This window comes from Dipodomys ordii, unplaced genomic scaffold (genome assembly GCF_000151885.1).
Source record: "Dipodomys ordii isolate 6190 unplaced genomic scaffold, Dord_2.0 Scaffold165, whole genome shotgun sequence".
Classification (NCBI taxonomy): domain Eukaryota; kingdom Metazoa; phylum Chordata; class Mammalia; order Rodentia; family Heteromyidae; genus Dipodomys; species Dipodomys ordii.
Genome location: NW_012267381.1, coordinates 433,319 through 458,186, shown reverse-complemented (window position 1 = coordinate 458,186; position 24,868 = coordinate 433,319). Strand labels below are relative to the sequence as shown.

Genomic DNA, 24,868 nt, shown 5'->3' with positions numbered 1-24,868 from the left:
GGCGCCCGCGGGAGCCGCGTCTGCTGGCGACGCTGCTGCCGCTGCTGCTACAGCTGCTGCCGCCGACCCGGGCGGCGCTGGACTCCGGGCTGCAGCCCGGAAACTTTTCTGCGGACGAGGCCGGGGCGCAGCTCTTCGCCGAGAGCTACAACTCGAGCGCCGAGCAGGTGCTGTTCCAGAGCATGGCCGCCAGCTGGGCGCACGACACCAACATCACCGCCGAGAACGCTCGGCGCCAGGTGGGCGCCCGGGCCCGGCGGGGGCGGGGCGGGGCTATGGGGACCAATCACGGGCGCGGGCACGAGCAGCAAGGTGCCCCGGAGGGGGGCGGGGAGCGGGGAGAGCGAGAGGGCAGCCCTCCCTAGCCCTTAGCCCCAGCCCTATGGCCGCCTTCGTCCTATCGGTCCCACCCATCACACAGGCTCCATGCTCTAGCACCGCCGGGCACGTGATCCGTGCCAAGACCGAGATGGACTGGATGAGACTGCCCCCTCCGTGACCGGGCACCCCCCCTCCAGACATGGAGGCTGGGGCAGCGGCAGCCCCCACTCTGCCCCGGAGCCCCGGTCATTGGGAAGCTTGTCCACCCATCTCTGGACTCTGTACCTGTCACGGTCTAGTCTCCCTCCATCCCCTCCTCCTGCCTCTCTTCTGCTCCATAGCTCTCAGAGGCAGGCAGATCTTCCGAATTTCCCACCTGGGAGCCACTGCTCAGGCAAGATCCGGGCCTGGGATCTCAGCAGGGCCACAGATTTGAAGGCCCTTAGCCAGCCTCCTTCTCCCAGCACCATAGCTTCTACGTGGCCTCTACCTGAGCTGGCTCCCCCTTCCTGCCCTCCTGGTGTGCCTGCAGGAGGAAGCAGCCCTGCTCAGCCAGGAGTTTGAAGAAGCCTGGGGCCAGAAAGCCAAGGAGCTCTATGAGTCCATGTGGCAAAACTTCACCGACCCAAAGCTGCGAAGGATCATCGAAGCTGTACGCACCCTGGGGCCTGCCAACCTACCCCTGGTAAAGCTGCAGCAGGTGGGTCTGCAGGTGGAGGAGGAACTGAGGGGCCTGCCTCAAGTACCCTATTGTGGTGGTTGGGGGAACAGTTTGGCAGGGAGGGACCAGAGATCGGCACGGACTCTGGCTGTAGAGAGGAGTGATGGAATGGTTATAGGGCTGCTAGAAGCATCAGTTTTCATTGGGATGAGTAGCAAGTTCTTTATTTTGAAGTATTGTGGAGTAGAAAGCTAAATTCAAGGGCTGGAGTATAGCTCAGTGATAGATCACTTGCTTAGCATGTGTGAGGCCCTGGATTTCAACCTTGCCATATACAGAGGCAGCCAAGTAAAAAATAAATTGTTCCCTAGGCCAGCTTGGTTTATGTACTTCACTAGACGAAGTAAGGACGAAGAAAGCACCAGAGCCAGAGGATGAAGGGAATTCATCTCATGGCGAGGTAGTACTTCATCCAGTTCTCAGGCTCCCAGGACACTTGTTCTACCTGCATGGGCTTGCCTCCATTGGAAGGGGTAACCTTGTATTTGTGCCACTGAGTGTCCCTGTCCAAGCCACATCCCCTTTCCAGGCCACCTGGAAAGGGTGGCTCATGCCTGTAATCCTAGCTACTCAGGAGGATGAGATCTGAGGATCCTGGTTCAAAGCTAGCCCAGGCAGAAAAGTCCCCATGAGACTCTTACTTCCAATTAACCACTCAAAGGCCAGAAGTGGGGCTGCGTCTTAAAGTGGTAGAGCACTAGCCTTGAGCAAAGGAGCTCCAGGACAGTAACCAGACCCTGATTCAAGCCCCATAACCAATGAAAGAAAGAAACAAAGAAGGAAAGACAGACAACCGATGGAAAGAAAGGAAGGAAGGAAGGAAAAAAGAAAGAAAAAAGGAAGTGAAGAGAGGGTGTGAGGATTGTTCATCACTAATGTATTCACTTCTCTGATTCCCAGTACAACTCCCTGCTAAGCAACATGAGCAGGATCTACTCCACCAGCAAAGTCTGCTTCCCCAACAAGACTGCCACCTGCTGGTCCCTGGACCCAGGTACGGCCCTATCACTTCCTGTCTCTGGGGTTTCCTGGAGCTTCCCATCACCCTGCTGCACCCAGGCAGGTGGCATATTTATCACCGAAGCCACAAGTGCTGCCCTCCCATTGGGCCTGAATGTGTGGAAGCTCCCACGCTCAGTCTCTACCCTTAGTCACACCCCTGTTTTTCATAACAAACACTTTGGGAACCTCCAGTCCCACCCCTCCAAATGAGCTTTCACCATTAAGCCTACTTCCTGGCCTTCCGGCCTCCCCTTTCATGAGTCACTCACTTCCGCTAAGAGTCTGCCCTAGGCCTTGGACCCCATTGGGGGAGGGGGGGAGAGTGGGCAGGTCCTGGATTATGTTACTTTCCCAGGGACAGACAGGTTTCCGCCCATGTGCTGCTTTGTATAGTTCTTAGCTTCATCCCACCCACCAAGCCTGTAGACTCCCCTTGGCCTTGCGGGGGAATATGGTGATCCTGAATCAATGGGTGGGAATGGTCAGGACCAGCGTGCCACTCTGGTGAAGTTTGTCACGGGAGACACACAGGTCTCTAACTGACCCTGTTCACCCATGTCTCAGAGCTCACCAACATCCTGGCTACCTCAAGAAGCTACGCCATGCTGCTGTTCGCATGGGAAGGCTGGCATGACACCGTAGGCATCCCGCTGAAACCCCTATATAAGGACTTCACTGCCCTCAGCAACGAGGCCTACAGACAAGATGGTGAGCCTGCCTTTCCACCTTACCAGGCATTCTGATCTACTTTACCCCCACTGAGCCCCCACTCCCGAGGCAGACAGACTGGCTGGTACCATGACTGCAGAGCTAACCCCTGGTTTCTCAGCTGGTAGCAAGCTGGCAGATACAGGATCTCCAGCTGGAAGAATGGCAAAGCTAAAGCTGGAAGACAGGGGCCCTGAGTCTCAAGCCTGAGCTGTACCTTCTCCACTCTGCTAGGCTTCACAGACACAGGAGCCTACTGGCGGTCCTGGTATGACTCACTTACCTTTGAGAAGGACCTGGAGCACCTCTACCACCAATTAGAGCCTCTATACCTGAACCTTCATGCCTATGTCCGCCGGGCACTGCACCGCCACTACGGTGACAGATACATCAATCTCCAGGGACCCATCCCGGCTCATCTGCTGGGTAAGAAGTAGCACTGTGGTTAGAAAGCTGGTACAGGGCAGAGCCAAGATCCAAACCAGAGGCTTTGGCTTCAGGTCCAGGGGAAGAAGCATTCTAGTCTTAGTTTGTGCCCAAGGAAGCCAGCCCTGGGTCACCACCCTAGAAGTGGGAGGTAGGACCCTGGCATGGACAGCAGTATGGCCTGGGCTTATACTTGCAGCAGCCTGGGGAGGGCAGATCATACAGAGTGGGGGGGGGGGGTGATGTGACTGTGTACAAGGCAGATATGCAAGATGCTGGGCCTCAAGCCAGTGGAGCTGCTCTGAGCTCCCAGGGTGCATCAATGCTCAGAACGACAGTAACCAGGCTGTTCCATCTCTCCCTCCTCCATCTAGGAGACATGTGGGCCCAGAGCTGGGAAAATATCTATGACATGGTGGTGCCCTTTCCAGACAAGCCCAACCTAGATGTCACTAGTACTATGGTGCAGAAGGTAAGTACTGGAGGCAGGCTCCAGGTGGAGTAATGAGAGGGAGTCAGAGATGGTAGACCAGAAGGAGCAGGTGAGGATCCTCCCTTTCCTGTACTAGCCAACCATGAACTGGGCTTTGGATCCCAGTGACAGAGCCAGCAACAGTCTACTTTTACCCATATGCTGTCTGCGGTCAATAGGGCCCTGCCTCTGAGAAGGTTGGTTGGCAAGTAAGCAGAGATGCCTTCACAGGCAGGGTGCTGCCCTGGATGAAGGGTATAGAGGACCTGCCCTTCTCCCCACAACAACCCCAGCATCTGCAGGCAGCTAACCCCTGACCTTTTCATCTTCCTCTCCCTCAGGGCTGGAACGCTACCCACATGTTCCGAGTGGCGGAGGAGTTCTTCACCTCCCTGGGTCTCTTACCCATGCCTCCTGAGTTCTGGGCCGAGTCGATGCTAGAGAAACCCCGTGATGGGCGGGAAGTGGTGTGCCATGCCTCTGCCTGGGACTTCTACAACAGGAAGGACTTCAGGTCTAGACATGAGAGGGACATGGTGGAGCTCTAAGAAGGGGACATCTGGGGCACAGACTCACCTCCACTGCTCCTACACTGCCTGGGGCTGGTCTAATCCATGGCCCTCAGGTATACAAGCCCACTAAACCCCTTCCCTGGCAACTCTGACCAGCAGTCAGATCTGTGCCTTGCTTTTTATTTTTGCTTGAATAGTATCTCACTAAGCAGCTCAAGCTAGCCTTGAACTTATGATCCTCCTGCTTCAGCCTCCTGAGTAATGAGATTAGAAGCATGTGCCAACCCAGTTAACTTTGCTATATGCCTCGGAATGGAGGAAAAAGGTCTGGGTGGTAATGAACCAGGTCAGGGTCAAGGGTTTTCTATCTCAAGCCACTTCTTCCCACCCCAGGAAGTACCCTTCTTGGTCCTGACTCTTGTGCCAGCCTTCCCTGCCATGACCCCGGCCATGTCTTATCCTTTACCATCACCTTCTTCATGCCCCAGGATCAAGCAGTGCACACGAGTCACAATGGACCAGCTCTCCACTGTGCACCACGAGATGGGCCACGTGCAGTACTTCCTCCAGTACAAGGACCTGCCTGTTTCCCTGCGCAGAGGTGCCAACCCTGGCTTCCACGAGGCCATCGGAGACGTGCTGGCCCTCTCTGTCTCCACTCCCGTACATCTGCACAAAATCGGTCTCCTGGACCACGTCACTAATGACACAGGTATGAGGAAATTGAGAAGGAATCAGTTAATTCCATTCAAATCCCCTCCACCCTTCTGCTTTTTTTTTTTTAATTGGAGATAAGAGCCAGCGGTGCCCACTCAGCTCTGCCTATCATTTCTGTCTCCCAGACCCAGAAACAACCACATAGAGCTCAGTACTCTCCAGGTGGCAGGATTCTGGGTCTCTGGACTCATCTTTTCTAAGGCCATCCAGCCTCCCTTATCACCTTGCCCTGGCTGGCCTCTCTTCTCCTACTAACCTCTCTCTTCTGGTCTCATCTTCTGACAGAAAGTGACATCAACTTCTTGCTAAAGATGGCTCTAGAGAAAGTTGCCTTCCTGCCCTTTGGCTACTTGATAGACCAGTGGCGCTGGAGGGTTTTCAGTGGGCAGACCCCCACCTCCCGCTACAACTTCGACTGGTGGTATCTCCGGTGAGTAGAAGCATCAGGAAGGACCTCACCTCAGTGCCCTCTCCAGTCCTGGGCAGCCAGGAACCTCCAGCCTCCCTCTCTCAGCCCTCATTCCCTTCTCTCTTCCCTACCCCCCTTCCTCCTTCCCCACCTGAAACTCCCTCCCCCTGAAACCTTCCCAACTTCTCAGGATGAGGAAGGGATGGGTTGGACGAATATCTTTTCCGTAAAGCTCAGGCAGCCTGTGGGCAGCCCCTGGGCCTTCAAGGCAGCTTAACCATCTTCTTCCAGAACCAAGTATCAGGGGATCTGTCCTCCAGTTGTTCGTAACGAAACCCACTTTGATGCCGGAGCTAAGTTTCATATCCCAAATGTGACACCATATATCAGGTACTGACATGCCCCAGCCCCTCTCCATTTCTGTCACCCCTTTAGTCCCCTCCTCTTAGGATCCTAGCCTCCCTGCCCACAAAGCCAGTCCCTCAAGGGCTCAGAATTAACATTTTCCTCTCTCCTGAGCTGCACGTGTTTCTGTCGATAGCCCCCATTCAGCCACTGCAGCAATTCATGCAGGGTGCTGGATGGTGCCAGGGCAAGGTACTCCTGCTTCTGCTACCCTCCCCTCCACATTCCCTCTAATGCCCACCCTATGCCTGCAGGTACTTTGTGAGCTTTGTCCTGCAGTTCCAGTTCCACCAAGCCTTGTGCAAGGAGGCAGGCCACCAGGGCCCACTGCACCAGTGTGACATCTACCAGTCTAACCAGGCGGGAGCCAAGCTCAGGTGTGTGGAGGGGAGGGATGACAGGTGAGAGGGTAGGTAGGCAGAATAGTGAGGGGGAGGGCTGGGAAGGTGGCTCAGTGGTAGAGCGCTTGCCTTGCATGCATGAGGTCCTGGGTTCGATTCCTCAAGCACCACATAAGCAAAAAGAAAAAAGCCGGAAGTGGTGCTGTGGCTCAAGTGGTAGAGCGCTAGCCTTGAGCTGACGAGCTGAGGGACAGCACCCAGGCCCAGAGTTCAGGCCCCACAACCGGACCCTCCCCCAAAAAAAGAATAGTGAGGGGGAGAGACTGGTAAAGGATACAACTGGCTAGTTGGATTGGGACACTCTACGACTGAACTTGTCTCTTTCTCATCAAACATTTATTGAGATGAGTATCAGATGCCATGGGGTGAGGCCACTCCCTCCCAAAAATCTTGGCCATAGGGTCTTCATGCCACGGCCCTTGTAGCCGGGGTGGGGAGGGGGGTGGGTGAGGGAGGGCAGATACAGGCAAGGGCAGCATTGTAGCCCTTGTGCCCTGAGTACTTATTTTGCCTGACAGGGAGGTGCTGCAGGCAGGCTGCTCCAGGCCCTGGCAGGAGGTACTGAAGGACCTGGTGGGTTCAGATGCCCTGGATGCCCAGGCACTGCTAAACTACTTCCAGCCACTTAGCCAATGGCTGCAGGAGCAGAACCAGAAGAACAATGAGGTCCTGGGCTGGCCAGAGTATCAGTGGCATCCACCATTGCCCAACAACTACCCAGAGGGCATCGGTAAATCCCTGAGTGAGGGTGACCTGGGACTAAGGCGAGTCCTCAACTCTGGGCTCCGGGCCCGTGCCCCTGGTTCCTGGTGGACTTCCTCCCAGCTATGTCCTGACCCCTTGCCACCCATAGAATGCTGGATCACCTCTGAGTGCCAGGAGCCCCCTGAACGGAGTCAGGGGCATCTTTTCCCCTGTCATCCTAGAGAATGTGTGCCCAGGCCTGAGGGTCCCCAGGGGGCAGGCTGGCCTGGTATACTGCTCTATGAGGTCACATTGAAGGCTCCACTCTTATTGGCCAGGGGAGGAGGCTTCAGGACTCTGCTCCTCCTGTGGCCATGGGCCAAGGTTGGGCTGCCCCCGGGCTGCCCAGCCTCCTCTTCCTGCTGCTCTGCTGTGGGCACTCACTACTAGTCTCCAGCCATGTAACCACACACCAGGTGACAAACAACCAGAGGACATCCGGCTGGGAAACAACCAGAATCCAGACAACAACTCACCGGGCAACAAGCAGGCAGAGCCCAAGTGGGACCCCCACACCCCCACACCCCAGGGCAGGGGAGGGTGACAAGAGGGTGTGGGGAGAGAAGGGAATGGCAGGTGGGGATTCTGACGAGGTTGCACCCTGGAGAGGAGAAGGGGAGACTTGTCTCTTTCCTTCTGCTCTGTCCCACAGACTTAGTAACCGATGAAGCTGAGGCTAACAAGTTCGTGCAGGAGTATGACCGGACATCCCAGGTGGTGTGGAACAAATATGCCGAGGCCAACTGGAACTACAATACTAACATCACCACAGAGAATAGCAAGATCCTGGTAGGAGCCATACCCTGCCGCTGCCCCCACAGCATGCACGCTCACACAGACACACAGCTATTCAGGGACACACTGAAATTTGTGAGAAATCCATAGGGAGTATAGAAGACAATTTCTTTCACTAAAATCCAGTCTCTACTATCACACTGTAGTTCTCTATACATAAGTTATTATCAACCAAGCTGATTTTTTACATTTTTTTGGTGTGCCAGTCCTGGGACTTGAACTCAGGACCTGGATGCTGTCCCTAAGCTCTTTTGCTCAAAGACAGTGTTCTACCACTTCCAGTGTTTTGGTGGTAAATTGGAGATAAGTGTCATGGACTTTCCCACCCAGGCTGGCTTTGAACCTTAATCTCCAGATCTCAGCCTCCTGAGTAACTAGGATCATAGGCATAAGCCACTAGCACACAGCTTATATTCTTCCCACTTTACAGATAGGACCCCAAGCCTCAGGGAGACTACCGAGATAACAAGCTGCCTTCATCCTGATGGTGTGTGTGTGTGCGTGTGTGTGTGTGTGTGTGTCCATACTGGGGCTTGAATCCAGGGCCTGGACACTGGCCCTTAGTTTTTCTGCGTATGGCTGGTGCCACAGCTTTTTGAGCCACAGCTTTTTGCTAATTAATTGGAGATAAGAGTCTCACAGACTTTCCTGCCTGGGCTGGCTTTGAACCGTGATATTCAGATCTCATCCTCCTAAGTAGCAAGGATTACAAGCATGAGATACCGATGTCCATCCAACCTGATAGTCTTTTAAGACATCTCTTTCTTACGCTGTCAGAATATCTATCTGGAGTGCAGATATCTCTCGAGGGGCATATACTGCACCCAGGACTTTATCAGATGGCCCAGTTTGTAGATCTGTATAGGCAAAAGCAGTAGCTTAATCAAACTTCGCCCCCTACCCCCCCACCATCCTCATCACCAACCCCCTTGGCATCTCCTGCCTGGAGGCTGCTCCAAAGAGCCCATGACACCAACCCCTGTGCCCTCAGATGCAGAGTAACATGCAAGTGGCCAACCACACCCTGAAGTACGGCACCTGGGCCAAGCAGTTTGATGTGAGCCATTTCCAGAATGCTACCAACAAGCGGATCATAAAGAAAGTTCAAGACCTAGACCGGGCAGCCCTGCCTGTTAAGGAGCTGGAGGAGGTGTGTTCGTTGGGGAAGCAGGAAATCAAAGCCGTTGGAGGGGAGTGAGCCCAGCTTTTGAGGGTCTGGTCCCCTGCTTGCTTCTTCCTTGATCTGTCTAGTGGTGGCAGGGACCATGTCCATAGATGTCCCCAGAATTTCTGAGAAGACAGTATCTTTGGGAACATGTTCTCCAAAGCCCCAACCATAGTCCTTGGGGCCAAAGAACCTTCTCCCCTCTCATTGTGCCTGTTTGTCTCCCTGCAGTACAACCAGATCCTGCTGGACATGGAGACCACTTACAGCGTGGCTTCTGTGTGCCACATAAATGGCACTTGTCTACAGCTGGAGCCTGGTGAGAAGACCCTGGTGGGAGGGGGAAAGAGGTGGGGTCTGGGTTGGCATGGGTGGGATTGTTGCCAGGTCAGGGGAAATGGATGCCCCTTCTGGCTTTCTACCAGTAGAGCTCTTTGTACCCCCACTCAGAATCAACCCCTACTTCAGCCTTTGCTTCAATATGCTGTCGCTAGGCAGGCATAGGACTCTCCCCGGCTCTCCCTTTCTATCACACAGAGCAGCAGGGTCTGAAGTTCATCTTCCAACAGATAGAACCATGGAACCCCAACACCCCCTTCTCTTTGTGATTCTACTTATATCATCTCAACTTTCTCTGCCTTTTTTGGGTCCCTCCCCCACCCTCAGCACATGGCTGAAAAGGAAACTGAGGCCAGACAGGACCCTGGGAAGCACCAGAGTAGAAGTTGGCCTAGCTGGTATCTTTCCAACATCACCCTTCCTTCCACCTTCACTTCCTGCTGGATAGGCATGAGCCAGCTCATAGCTCCCTCTTTCCTTTGCCTGTCTCCTTGGAAAGGGATCAGTCCGGACCCCCAGGTACCACAGAGATACTCTTAACCTACCCCCTTCCAGGCCTGGGGAATATAAACATTCTTCATAAGGAATCTCCACCTAGAAATGTTTTTTTTTTTCTTGGCCTCCAGCCTGGCTCCCACTTTAGAAGAATGACAAATAGATGGGGAAATGGAAAATAAACAGGGTTAAGAAAAAGATTTTCCGGGGCAGGGTTTGGCCTACAGGTGGTGGATGTGGGTTTGCACACAAAGTGGAGAGAGGGGTATGTACGTGCCTGGGCACACATCTAGATGCATATGTGTTTCTGTACGTGCCTGGGCACACATCTAGATGCATATGTGTTTCTGTACGTGCCTGGGCGCACATCTAGGTGCAAATGTTTCTGGAGAAGAACATGAAAGGGGTGTGACACTTCAGCCCCCCCCCCATCAGACAGCTCCCTGATGGAGGCTGAGCTATCCGATAGCTGACACCACAAAATAAGAATCCCCCCACCCCCTAAAATAAGAAGACTCACATCACTGGAAGATTGACAGGGACTTCTCAAAATATACCCTTTTCAAGCAAAATTAATTGAGTTTACTCTTTTGAAAAATGGATATCACTGGCATGTTCCAGAGCATGGAGACTAATCACAAATCCAACAGTGTGGGTTTGAGGAACAGTGAATGGCTATGGCCTATTCTGTCTCAGGCATGGGTCAGGCCAGGAGCTTTGAGATGAATACCTAAGTTGTCATGTACCCCAGACTGAGAAGGGAAACATCAGCTCCATGTTGTAACTGAGGAGGTTACAACACTTAGCAAGTGTGAGAGGGCATAAATCCTGGGTTGCTAGGTGCTGATGGGTCATGCCTATAATCCTAGATATTCAGGAGGCTGAGATCTAAGAATCATGATTGGAAGCCAACTCAGACAGAAAAGTCCTTGAGAGGAAGCCCCAGTATTGGCAGGCACAAAATTATATACATATATATATTATATATAATTATTTAAATTATATATATATATAATATATATGGTTTCCAGCTCTCTGGTGGTGCTCAGACAATTCTTTGCATTTCTACTATGTTCATAGCTATTCTTCTTTTTCTTTCTTTTTTTTCTTTCGTTCTTTTTTTTGTTGTTGTTGGTTGTGGGGCTTGAACTCTGGGCTTGGGCGCTCTCCCTCAGCTCTTCAGCTCAAGGCAAGCACCCTACCACTTGAACCACAGCACCCCACTTCCAGTTTTCTGGTAGTTTATGGGAGATAAGAATGTCACAGATGGGCTGGGAAGGTGGCTCAGTGGTAGAGCGCTTGCCTTGCATGCACGAGGCCCTGGGTTCGATTCTCAGCACCACATAAACAAAAAGAAAAAAGGTGGAAGTGGTGCTGTGGCTCAAGTGGTAGAGTGCTAGCCTTGAGCTGAAGAGCTGAGGGACAGGGCCCAGGCCCAGAGTTCAGGCCCCACAACTGGACCCCCCCCCAAAAAAAAGAATGTCACGGACTTTCCTGCCCAGGCTGGTTTTGAACCGTGATCCTCAGATCTCAGCCTCCTGAGTAGCTAGGATGACAGGCATGAGAATCTGCGAAGAGTTTCCTGGGTCCTGAGGATAAGAACAATACAGTCCCTGCTCAGGAATTTTTTTAAACTCCCCTGGGAGAGCTGGTACCATCTCCTTTTGACAAATGGAGAAGCAGACCTGCCCAAGGTAATTTGAGAGCCAAGTAAGAGTGGGGATGAATGAGGAGAAGCTAATCTGGGACCTGGTGCTCTAGAACCAGCTCCTTCCCGGCTGAGGTACCTGAACATGTCAACAAGCTGCTTATAGGGAAGGAGCAACAAATTACATCCCTTGCATGTGGGTTGCTGACATACTGCAAATGTCTGAGATGGTAAATATGTGGTGTGTTGTTCTAAGCATGGTACTCTGGGAGCTCCTGACAGATAATTGGCATAATTGGCTCTCCATGTCTCTCTTGTCACTAGACTTGTTGCCTAGATTGTCACTTTCTTGTTATTGTGCCAGTTTGTATGTGTTTTGGGGGGAGGGAGTAATTGCAGCTTGAACTCAGGGCCTGGGCACTGTCCCTTAGCTATTTTGCTCAAGGCTGCTGCTCTACGATATGAGCCACAGCTCTACTTCTGGCTTTCTGGAGGTCAATTGGAGATCAGAATTTCATTGACTTTCTTCTGTGGGCTGGCTTTGAACCACATTCTTCAGATCTCAGCCTTCTGAGTAGCTAGGATTGCAGGCATGAGCCACAGACACCCAGCGATTATACCAGTTTTATTCTAGTTCTGAAATGGTCAAGGTCCCTTTATAAGCAGATGGGAGGGGAGCTTGGGTATTAAACCATTTAATCACTCCTTCCCAGATCTAACAAATATTATGGCCACATCTCGAAACTACGAACAACTGCTATGGGTCTGGAAGAGCTGGAGAGACCAGGTGGGGAAAACCATCCTCCCTTTTTTCCCCAAATATGTGGAACTTGCCAACAAGGCTGCTCGACTCAATGGTGAGTTTCCCCTGTCAGTTACCATTGGCTTTCTGGTCCCTTTGTCCCTGCCACCATCAGGCTCCTCAATCCTGGGTAAAAGTAGGTCCCTGGAAATAGCATGGAACTACCAGGAGGAGAAAGAGGCAGTATTGGGAGAGCCTGACTGTGTCCCCTGTGCAGGCTACACTGATGCAGGGGACTCCTGGAGATCTATGTATGAGACACCATCCCTGGAACAAGACTTGGAGAAGCTCTTCCAGGAGCTGCAGCCGCTCTACCTGAACCTGCATGCCTATGTGCGCCGCGCCCTGCACCGGCATTATGGGGACCAGAGCATCAGCCTCGAGGGCCCCATTCCTGCCCACCTGCTGGGTAAGGGCATGCATGTGGCTTGAGGAGGGGAAAGGTGGGCAGTAGCGAGGGTCTAGGCAGGGCTGTCCAAAGGGCAAGAGAGCAGGCTGGGATAGTGGTAGAATTCAAGCACTGAAGGGAACGTGGCCAAGGCTAGTGGAATAGGGGGCCGGGAGAAGCACCCTGCTCTCATTTGGTGATATGTTTCTTTTGGCGGTGTTGGACCTTGGCCAGGCCAGGCAGGGGTTCTATTAGTGTGCCACAATCCACCTCCCTGTGTGGACCATATTTGCTACAGAGCCATGTTGTGCAAGTTGCCACAGATGGATGGGGGGAAAAAGTTCACGATCTTGTTAGGGGGAGGAACACATTACCCATCATGCCTCAAGACAGTGAGCTCTGGAAGCAGAGGAGTAGGGGTTGAAAAGGTTCCACATGAGCAGCATCTTGAAAGGTAGAATGGAAAATGGTGGTAGGGAAGAGGACAGAGTCTGGGCCGATGGAACTCAACCAAAGAAGAATATACCTTACTCTCCAGACCCTTAGTTTCCTAGGGTTTCGACCCTCAATTTTCTCTGGATGTGCAAAAAGCACATTAGGATGGTAGGAACTAGAGAAAAGTTGATGCTGCCAGTTTTTGCCCCTGGTGGGCAAACAGTTTCCTGAGGGCCATGTTATTATGAGCAGAGAGGCCAGACAGGGCCACACACCACTTAGAAGTTACAAGGGAGACTCTACAATGTTGTCCAGCTATGGATCTTAGGTCTCACCCACCAGTCCTCCTTGATCTCTCTCTAGAGAGACCAGATGGCTCCTGAGGGGCTGGGGATATATGCCAGTACTTGCCTGGCATGTGAGACAAACTGGGTTCAAAAAGGAACATCTGAGTGGACATCATCAGCTTAGCAGTTAAGAAACATAGACCCTACCCAGGAGAGGGGTCAGCATGCCCAGGGTAGCCTGAGAGCAGGGCAGAGCCGGGGCTTAGAATTCAGCTCCTGGCAACCAGCAGAGGAGGAGCCGCCAGGCAGGCACTCCAGTCACTCAGAGATACTTGTCATCCCGCAGTTGCTGACTGTCACAGAACTCATCTGTGTCCACTCAAGCACTCTGCCTTGGCTATGAAAGGTTCCTAACTATGCATCTATTTTGGAATCTCCCACCTATTTTAGATTTAGGTTTGTTTCAGTTCACTTCCTGTTCTTTCTCCGGTCTTGGAGAATTGGGCTCTTTTATTAACACAGCTTCCTAGGCATTCACCTCTCCCAAAGGAGACAATTAGTTCTTGCCAGAGTTGCCAACAGCTGCTGTACATAAGCCAATCTCAGGGGGTAGGGAGGGAACTGAGCAGGGTGGATGGACAAGAGCCTACCAGCCTTTAAATCCAGACTCACTGTGCAGGAATTATGCACAGGAACTGCGCAGGGTTGCTAACTCCACAGCCAATTTCCTCTGCTACATAGTGGGTACAAATGGGGTTATAACCTGACAGTGTGCTTGGCAGAGTAATCAGGAAGTGGTGGCCATGTGGAGAAGGACAGATGATGCAAAATGTCCTCAGATGTAAGATTCCTCCACTTTTGATTCCTGATGACCAGCAAGATCCTTACCTGTAACCAACATGGTAATGACCTTGTAAGCCAAAGGTGCAGCACATCCAAGCATGGTGGCACATGCCTGTAATCTTAGTACATGGGAGGCTGAGGCAAGAGGATTGTACATTCCATATAGCAAGACCTTGACTTAAAAGTGTCTAGCACAGTTTGCAAACAGTAAGTGCTCAAGAGATACCACTACAATTGGCAGGCCTGGGATCCGGCTCCTTGTCCTGCACGAGAGCATTAAACCTAAAAAGGCCACATCTGAGTCAGGTGCCAGTGGCTCAGGCCTGTAATCCTACCTATACAAGAGGCAAAGATCAGAGGATCACAGATTGAAACCAGTCACAGCAAGGAAGTTTATGAGACCCTTATCTCCAGTTAACCACCAAATAGCTGGAAGTGGAGCTGTGGCTCAAATGGAACAGCATCAGTCTTGAGCAAAAAAGCTAAGAGATAGCCCTCAGGCCCTGAGTTCAAACTCCAGTACTGGTGCTCACACACACACACACACACACACACACACACACACACACACATACACACACAAAACACACCTGTCTCCTCTCTTCCACCTCTTTCTCACCTGCCTCCAGGGAACATGTGGAGTCAGACTTGGTCCAACATCTATGACTTGGTGGTGCCCTTTCCTTCAGCTCCTAAGATTGATGCCACAGAGGCCATGGTAAAGCAGGTCCGTATGGCTAAGCTCCTCTTCCTCCGTGGGTCACCCTGGAATTTCCAAGGGGAAGTCCTTGCTGGGATGGGAGAGTCCCTCTGATTGAGCCAGGCCCTCCATCCTGGCACTCTCCCAGTCCCTACTGTCATCCTGCCACACAGCCTGTCTTCAGAGCCCCCAGTTTGGGCAGAACTCTCTCTTGCTTGTAGGGCTGGACACCCAGAAGGATGTTTAAGGAAGCCGACAATTTCTTCACCTCCCTGGGGCTGCTGCCTGTACCCCCTGAGTTCTGGAACAAGTCGATGCTGGAGAAACCGACTGATGGGCGGGAGGTGGTGTGCCATGCCTCAGCCTGGGACTTCTACAACGGCAAGGATTTCAGGTCTGTCTGTGTGGAATGAGAGGGTCTTATCCTCAGCTCAAGGGCAAGGAGCTCAGCAAAGTCAAGGTCTGTCCCCATTCTCAATGCTAAGAGCAAGAACGATCAGGGCAGTTTAGAACCAAGTTTGGGATCCAGAAGCAAAAAGGTTAGTTCCAGCCTTAAGATTCTAACAGAGAAACACAAATGAAGGTTCCCCTCAAGTGCTGGCCAGCCTCTGTCAGTGCAGTCAGTTGGAGAATGCTCGAGAACCTGGTCCTAGGAGTGACATTGTACAGACTCCTAGCCTCCCCCAAATGTACCTAGCTCTTTCCCTGGGCACTGTACTGGGTTGCACATGAGGTTGTTAGAACTTCACATGAACCCATTCCCATCACTGGCAGATCAAAGCTGCCTTCATCAGAATAGAGTTTAATTACCTGTGCCACATTCATAATAAACTATTTAAGAAATTAGTAGTACCAAAAAAAACCATATGGTCAGGTGTAGTGGTACATGCCTTTAATCCCAACACTTGGAAATCTATAGTTAGCCTGGATTATATAATGAGACCCTGTCTCAAAAGCAAAACAAAAACAGCCATTGGATTATGACTATGAGTATGTGGACCTGGAATTTAGGTAATCAATGCACAGTGGAAATGGCTTATTCCTTACTCCACCATAATGGGGACCTTAGTTGGTGTGTGTGTGTGTGTGTGTGTGTGTGTGTGTGTGTGTGTGTGTGTGTGTGTGTGTGTGTGTGCGCGTGCGCGCACGTGCATAGGGTCTCATATATGGTAGGAAAGTACCATTGAGCTACATCTCCAGCCCCAGCTGGGGTAGTTTTAGTGGCTGAAGTAACTGTTCTGGGGCCATCTTCCCAAAGCTTGGCTGTTCTTCCTTCCCTATTTTGCTATCGACTGAGATCCTTGGTGTTTCTCCATGTCCCTTGTCTAGGGTGGGATGTTCAAGTTGACCTCTCTGCTCACACACAGGGTGCTGACTGGATGACCAGCTAAGAGCTGCCTTGTGATCCCTCACAGTGTGTCAGTCTCAGGCAGACAGATTCATTGCCTGACAGCTGGCAACCCTCAGAAGCTGCTAAAGGCAAAGCCTTTGAGAGTCATGTTACATTATTATATTTTTATTTTTTGTTAGTGCTGGGACTTGAAATCAGGGCCAGCTTATCTACTCAAGGCTAGCATTCTACCACCTGAGCTACTTTTCACTGATTATTAGAGATAAGAGTCTCATGCACTTTCCTGCCTGGGCTGCTTTGAACCACAGTCCTCAGATCTCAGCCTCCTGGGTAATTAGGATTATAAGGTGTGAACCACCAGTGCCCAGCTTGTCATATTCTATTGTCTATGTTTTAAAGCTAGACTTATGGACAACCTAGATCCAAAAGAAGGGACAAAAGATGCTACATCTAGTGGGGAAGTAGCTAAGATAATCACTTCTTGAGAAGCCTAAAACACAAACAAAAAACAGACACAATTCACTAGACTGCCTGGCTTTGAGTCCTTCAAAAACATGGAGACTGGGTCTGGGAAGGTGGCTCGGTAGTAGAGTGTTTGTCTTGCATACATGAGGCCCTGGGTTCGATTCCTCAGCACCACATAAGCAGAAAAAGCCGGAAGTGGGGCTGACGCACAAGTGGTAGAGTGCTAGCCTTCAGCTGAAGAGCTGAGGGACAGCGCCCAGGCCCAGCTTTCAGGCCCCACAACCGACCAAAAAAAAAGCGGGGGGGGAGGGGACCGTAGTTGTCAGGTTATAAAGTAGGCAGAATCAAAGAGGGTAAAAGCATGTCAGAAGAGGAACTAATCAGACCCAACCTCATGCTGGACTTGAACTACAAGGCAGGTGCTTGGTTACATCCAAGGAGAACTTCCTGCAATTGGAAGAAAACAAGGGTGAAACCTGACTTGGACAATTCTGCAGCTGTCAGTCAATCTTAGGCCTAAGAATTCTTCATATACACTCACTAGGGTTGGACTGCATGAGATGGAGAATAGCCAGACATCATTTCCCTGAGGAACTATCTCCAGAGCAAATGAGAAAGCAACGGACAGTTGAGGCTGAAGAATGGCTGGAATGACTAGGGACTTCTCGTGCCCCGATTTCCTCTTTCTCAGGCTCACTTGATCTCTCCCTTTTACTTTCCTTCCCATGTATATTCCCTGCACACAGCAGTGTCCCTCTTCTGACACCCTCTCTCCCCATCCCCGTGTCCCCAGGATCAAGCAGTGCACCACTGTCAACATGGAAGAGCTGGTGGTGGCCCACCACGAAATGGGTCACATCCAGTATTTCATGCAGTACAAGGACTTGCCTGTGGCCTTCCGGGAGGGCGCCAACCCTGGCTTTCATGAGGCCATTGGGGATGTGCTGGCCCTCTCTGTGTCTACTCCCAAGCACCTACACAGCATCAACCTGCTGGAGCATGAGGGCGGTGGCTACGGTGCGAGAGGGACAAGGAGATCTTGGTGGACTGAGGGCCCGGAAGGGGCAGGGAGTTGGGAGGTGGCCCATTTGCAGGGAGGTTTGGGACAGAGCAATGGTGGGAGAAGAGGACCCCAACAGGGTAAGCCTAAGAGGTTGGAACACGCAGACCATTCCAAGGGACAGGTTTCAGAGTCTAAAGAGGTACAGCGCCCTGCTCCCCTTTGCCCATTGGGACTGAGATTCTAAGCCCTGGAAGGAGGCTGAGCTCTCTTCCCTTAACAGAGTATGACATCAACTTTCTGATGAAGATGGCCCTGGACAAGATCGCCTTTATCCCCTTCAGCTACCTCATCGACCAGTGGCGCTGGAGGGTCTTTGATGGATCCATCACCAAGGAAAACTACAACCAGGAGTGGTGGAGCCTCAGGTTCTAGAACATTCCACCTAGGGTTGTGGGTTAGAGATGTCATCTAAAGGATGTCTGTGTGTGCTTTCATGGCTGCAGATGGGCCACTATCTGTGTGTGTGTGTGTGTGTATGTGTGTGTGTGTGTGTGTGTGTGTGTAAGTGATTGGAGGGATCTCAAGGGATCTGTTTACAGGATTACAGGATGTTCAGTGTAATCCTAAATGCAAGTACCATCCTTCCAGTAAAACTTCCAACCTTCCTCCAGCTAAGTTCTCCCTAAATGCTCCCTCCAATATGTCTTCCCTTGACAGGCTGAAGTACCAGGGTCTCTGCCCCCCAGTACCCAGAACTCAAGATGACTTTGACCCAGGGGCTAAGTTCCATGTTCCTTCAAGTGTGCCTTATATCAGGTAATTGGGAAAGGGAGGTGCATGGGGAGGAGGGTACTGCCCAAGTCTTAATGTTTAAACTGCAATCTGCTGCCCCATCCCAAAGCTGTGGGAACGGGGACATGACACATGGTGCCTGGGCCCAATGCCTGCTGCTAAACCTGAAGATGCTTCCTTTAAATATTTTTTGGATGAGAGCCTGTGTCATCTAACCTGTTGAAAAACAGAAACTTAACCTACGTTTCCAGAACCTCACTGAGTAGTTAACATTAGCCATGGTACATGTCTGAATGGTAATTGAATGCTATCAGTTGTTCATATTGTTGTTGTTGTTGTTGTTGCCATTTGCACCAGTTATACAGGGATGTTTGTGTTGATGTGTCTATTTATGTATATAATACATCATGATCATTTTCTCTCCACTCCACACTCCCTTCCAAGACCAGTCTCTCTGCAAGCTTTATCATTCCATTTTCACACATAAAACAGAAAAATATTTTAACCATATTCACCCTTCACCCTCTGGTGGTTTTGTTTTTAAAACAAGTATGTGGTTTCTTTGCTACAATTTAACAAAATTGGGTGTGATATACTTTGAGTTGCACCTCAAAGATCCTTCTATAGCCTAAAACCTAGGACTGGAGACCCAGCTCAGCTGGAAAGCAGGGTTACTAGGGGAAGACTTGGGGTCAAAGCTCAGGTCCATGACAGTTTCCTTCAGCAATGTCCTCCACCTCTGTGAGCATCTGTTTCCTCTCCTTGATCTCATTTCACAGAGTGGCCATGAGGGCTCCTATGTCCCTAGAAGGCTGAGGGTCAGGTGGCCCTGGTCTACCATTGTTAAATACTCTCCTGCACTAGCCTGTAGATCATATGCTCACAGAGTGGAAGTGCCCGGTGTAGCCCTTCTCCTTCCCTGATCTCCAGGCCAGCACTTGCTGAAGGCGAGGAAGGATATGTGAAGGACCCAGAGTCCTCCTAGATGATCATGGGCTGGGGAGACCTCAGGGAGGAGTTCCAGGTGTCTTTGGGCCACAGGGAGCGCAGGCTACCCAAGAATCAAGGAGAAGCTCTCAGAAGGACTGTGCTTACCTCTAATCCTTTGCTTTGGTTTTATTTTTGTGCTTGTACTGGGCCTCAAGTGCTCTTACTTAGCTTTTTCACTCAAGCCTGGCATCTACTATTTGAGCCACACCTCCACTTTGGGAGTTCATTGAAATAAGAGTCTTCTCACAGATTCTTCTGACTAGGCTAGCTTCAAACCTCAACCCTCAGATCTCAGCCTCTTGAGTAGCTAGGATTTACAGGTGTGAACCACCAGCACCTGGCTGATCTGTGCTTCTGATGGTCTCTAAAAGCCTGTTGAGGCCAGTCTTATTGCCTCACTTTCCATCCTGGCACCTGAAACAATGCTATGCACGGAGGATGAGTAAAGCCTGCCCTCCTACCCCCACCTCCCCCAAGCTTGGGAAGGGAAGAGTGCATCACCTGCTCAGAGGTCAGAATGAGGAGCAGGAGGCTGAGGACCAAGGCACATCAGACAGGCTTGGCCCAGATATTGCCTCAGGAATGACTCTTAGGAGGTTTCCAGATACCTACTAGAGCTGTTTCTAGGGCTCCAGGACAGCACTCACTCTCACCCTGAAGTCAGCCATGTGGCACTTAGCAGCCCAGTTGAGCATGGACAATTAACTAGTCAGGGGTGAGCAAAGGAGACTCGGCTGCCCTAGAAAGAGACATCCTGAATCCTGGCCAGCAGCCTGAGCAAAGAGCTTTGGGGAAATGCCAGGGGAACAAGTGGCACATGGCTTATGCCCAGCGTTCAAAGGGAGAAGCCTGTGCTGTTGGTTGGGACATTTAAATCCTCTCCAGACTTGGCAAGGTTGCTCTGGCTCTGACCAACAGATTTCTACCAGAGATTTTCTGCTGCTCGGGCTAAGACTGTGTGGGCTTTTCTCCCTACCCACACAGTCTTGCCAGATCCACATGAGCCGCTAGCCTCTACTTGCATACGTCCCAGAGACAGAGACCTCACGGCCTCAAAACAGCTTACCATGCCTTTGCAGGGCTCTACTCCAAACCTGCTCCTGCGGGCTTCTCCTTCAGCCCCAGAGGCAAAGGCAGATTCATGGTTGGGTGGCATCTATCTATATAGGCATTGCTGGGAAGAGACTTGGACAGCTCCAAAGGCCAGAATGCACTCACCTTGATATCCTGACTGCATCTTGCTCTGCTGAGTGTCCCCTGTGTGTCACAGACAGAAGGGGCTGGGTCTCCACGACACATGCCCCTCCACCCACTCTATATCATGCCTTCATCCCATTCCAGGTACTTTATCAGCTTCATCATTCAGTTCCAGTTCCACGAAGCCCTGTGCCAGGCAGCTGGCCACAAAGGCCCCCTGCATAAGTGTGACATCTACCAGTCCAAGGAGGCAGGGAAGCTGTTGGCGTGAGTGTCCTCCAGCCCTCCTGTGACTGTTTCCATCCTCTAGCCTGAAACCCTTGAGGAACCCCCCCCCTTTTCTATCTGGAAACACCTGCCATTTGGGCTCTTGAGCTGGGAACCACCCCACCCTCGCCCCACTCCCAGCTGCAGCTTCTGTTGTACTTACATAGAAAATGTGAGCGCCTTCCCCTCCCCCCACAAGACCCAGTCCTTCCTTCCCTGTCTTTGCCCCATCCCCGCCTCAGGCCCTCTCAATCCTAAAGAGAAGTTGAGGGTGGGAGAGGGGTATAAAGAAAGGATACCATGGTTGAGCTAGGGAGATCAGGTTCTTTCTGACTCAGTTTTTCTCTCTCTGGCACCTTCCCCAGGGACACCATGAAGCTGGGCTTCAGTAAGCCATGGCCAGAGGCCATGAAACTGATCACAGGCCAGCCTAACATGTCAGCCTCAGCCATGTTGAACTACTTCAAGCCATTGATGGAATGGCTCATCACTGAGAACGGGCGACATGGGGAGAAACTGGGTTGGCCGCAGTACAACTGGACACCAAACTCCGGTACCACCACCCACCCCACCTCCAGCCCTAGGCCCAGACCCCACAGCTCACCCAGTGCTGAGCCCTCTCCCCAGTCCAGGCAGGCTCCAGTCTGACTTCACAGCAAGGTCAGGGATGCCAGAACACATGGCCCCAGGCAGCCCATCGCCCTGCCCACTGCCCTGTCTCCTTGCTTCCCCGCCCAGCTCGCTCGGAAGACTCCTTCCCAGACTCCGGCCTCGTCAACTTCCTGGGCATGAATCTGGAGCCACAGCAGGCCCGAGTGGGTCAATGGGTGCTGCTCTTCTTGGGGGTCGCCCTGCTGGTAGTCACCTTGGGCCTGGCCCAAAGGGTCTGCAGCATCCGCAGTCACACCTTCCACCAGCCCCACCATGGGCCCCAGTTTGGCTCTGAGGTGGAGCTGAGACACTCTTGAGATGACCAAGATGGCTGGGGCTTGCCAAGGGATGTCCCATGAGAAACCAGAACGGGAACAGGATGCCCAAGGAGAAGGCAGCTCCACCTCCCTCCCTCCTCCTTCTTTCCTTCTTCCCCCTCCTCTTCCTCTCATTCTGCCTCCCTCCCCTCTGCTCCTCAGACCACCAGAATCACCCAAGTCCCAGCCTCCATTCTTCAGGCACCCAGCCATCAAACACAGGGCTTCTCCCCTAGTCTCTCTGTGAATGCAATTAAAAGTCCTGCCTCCCCATCTGAGTCTGTGTCCCTCACAGTTGGAAGCCAGGAAGAGGGTCAGCGTGCTCTCTTGCTCTCTCTCTTTCTCCTGGCAGTTCAGTGGTGCCCTTTCCTCATGGCTTCCTCCATTCCCTTTCAAGAAAAGCCTTGGTGAATCTCCCAACTCTGGCTTCCCACCAGCTCAGGCACCCATACCCGTGTCCTGCTGTGGTGGGCAGCTCCTGCCCTCTCAGGATCCTCAGGAGGCTTCTGGGATCATAGGATTCTCACATGTTGATGCAACTTTCTGCCCATGCATGGTCAGGTTCCCCTAGCTGCCCCTGGCTTCGTCTGCAGGGCAAGTACCCTGGAAGGGCCTGACTCAAAGAGGTCATCTTGAGCTCCTGCCTATACCAGCTCTGTGTCCACTTGTGTGAATGGACAGCCTTAGTTTTCAGACAGAGCTATTCAGATATTGCCTAGGAGAGAAGGCCCTGGAAGGGAGTTCCCTGGACAGGGATGATACAGGGTTAACTGCCAGAGGCTGCCTGCTTGCTCTTCCCAGCACACACATTCTCACTAGGAGCTGTCCCTGGGAAGGCCTGCTTAGATTTCAGAGAATGTCATTTTGAGGGACATTTTTATAACTTTTCTCTCCGTGTTTATGTAGAAAATTTAAAATACTATAAATAAAAGCACTTTATATCAACATCAAGAGATGAGCACTGTGGATATTTTGACATATTATCTTCCCCGGCCTTTTTTTTATTCTCTCTCTCTCTCCCTCCCTCCCCCATGCACTTATTTTAAATAGGATCATACTTTTTTACACTGGTATATTTTTTCTCATGTAACATAACTATACCTTTTTCAGATATTTATTCAGCAAACCTAGAAGTTGGCTAAAAGGAAACTGGTCATTTTTCTGGACATATTTTTTTTGGCCTAGCCTCTTCTGGTCAGTGTTAATATCTTAATTCCAGCAAGTTTCAACCTCCAATTCTAATATCCTTAAGTCCACAGTTATGGCTCCCCAATCTCCAAGCACAATGTGAGTGTGGTATGTGTGTGAGTGTTTTACACAGGCTTTTCCCATGGTACAGGATGTGGTGTTGAGGAATCGTGCGTTTACAAGGCGCTGGAAGTTTACAATTCAGTAGGACAATGGAACACATAAACACATACTCTGAATCTATCCCAGCCATCCACATCCACACACTGTTTTAGTTGTCCACACCCCTTCCCAGCCAGTGTTTTGCGAGCTGTTTGTCTACCAGACAAAGGTCATTGTCACATGAACCCCCTTTCCTATTATTATGAACCATAGAGGTTCATGCTGCCTGTCAGAATTTTGGGGCAGCTTGTGGGCACCAACTTTCTACATTCATAGTCAGAGCTACTTTAGAAGGAGCTTGGTGATTAGACTGACGAGCTATATCCAGTCAACTGTGTGTGTGTGTGTGTGCGTGTGTGTGTGTGCGTCAGTACCAGAGCTTGAACTTCAAGCTTGGGTGCTGGCCCTTAACTTTTTCTGCTCAAGGCTGAGGTTCTACTGAGCCACCAACTCAATTTCCAGCTTTTTGCTGGTTAATTGGTAATAGTCTCACAAACTCTTCTGCCCAGGCTGGCTTTGAACCTTGATCTTCAGATCTCAGTCTCCTGAATAATGAGGATTACATGAATGAGCCATGATGGGTGCCTGGCTCCACTCAACTTTTTTGTTGGCAGTATTAGAGTTTGGTTTCAGGGTCTCACATTTTTCAGACAGGTGCACTACCACTTGAGCCACAGCCTGAGACCTCAATTTGTTTTCTGTGTTTGTTTGTTTCTTGGGTTTTTGTGGGAAGGGGGTATTCCTTTTTCATTTTTCTTTTTTTCCCTTTTGCACCACGGTTCAGACTCAGGTTTCTGATCTTTCTTGGCTTTTTCAATCACAACAGATGCTCTGCTACTTGGGCCATACCTCCACTTCCGGCTTTTGGAAGCTAATTGGAGATAATTTGCCTTGGTTTCAGCCTCTTACGTGAGCTACTAGTTCTCCATTCAACGTTTTGAAATACAATTATTCAAATGCCTGTTTATGCTTTCTTGGGTGAGTTGGGAGAGGCCAGGGCCATCTGGAGATGGTTACGGGAAGACATAGTAATGGAAGAAGACCTCTAGCACTGTTTCTCTGCTGCCCCTGAAGTTGGAGCTCTTCCTGATGCTTCACCCTCAAGGCAGCTTTTCAGTGACCCTATGCTGGGCAAAGGTGTTATAGATGCTAGATCTCTGTTTCTCTATCCCTTCCCAATCTCCTACTCTTCCTCCAGCTCCCCACTCCCACTAGCCCTGGATTTCACATGAATAAAGCAGCCTTTAACTAACTGGAGGCCAATTCTACCTCAACACTTACTGGGTTTGTAACCATACATTGTTTACTTCCATTTCCTGAGGCTGTGGTTTTTACATCTATGAAGTGGGTATTATAAGCCAGGTGCTGATAGCTCATACCTGTAATCCTTTTCAGGAAGGTGAGATCTGAGGATCATGATTCAAAGCCCCAGCTGAGGCAGAAAAGTTTGAGACCCTTATCTGTAACAAAAGACCAGAAGTGGAGGTATGGCTCAAGTGGTAGACCACCATGAGTGCATTCTTGTCACCCTTGTCAAGATGTTCCATATGCTACTACATTCCCCAAGTCAAAGACAGGCCAAGATCAACCCTTCTCTAGAGACAGAGAGAGAGAGAAAGAGAGGAGGATGGGGGGAGGGAGGAGGGTAGGGACAGAGCAATTGGGTGGCTACACTGGATGAAAAACTGGAGTCTGTGTTCTCCCCAAACCAACAGAGGACTTTCTCAAGCAGTAAGTTTATCACTGAACT

General features: G+C 51.2%; 1 protein-coding gene across 1 annotated transcript; it reads left to right on the top strand.

Annotated features, from left to right (window-relative positions):
- The first annotated feature begins 7,152 nt into the window (after positions 1-7,152).
- On the top strand, positions 7,153-22,694 carry LOC105998551 (angiotensin-converting enzyme-like). Its single transcript, XM_013033302.1, has 14 exons — positions 7,153-7,339; positions 7,491-7,627; positions 8,625-8,783; positions 9,030-9,117; positions 11,994-12,137; positions 12,300-12,491; positions 14,665-14,762; positions 14,957-15,129; positions 17,345-17,568; positions 17,835-17,979; positions 18,272-18,370; positions 20,678-20,800; positions 21,166-21,353; positions 21,539-22,694. The coding sequence occupies exons 1-14, from the start codon at positions 7,153-7,155 to the stop codon at positions 21,766-21,768; spliced, it is 2,187 nt and encodes a 728-aa protein (XP_012888756.1). The 3' UTR covers positions 21,769-22,694.
- The last annotated feature ends 2,174 nt before the right edge of the window (positions 22,695-24,868 follow it).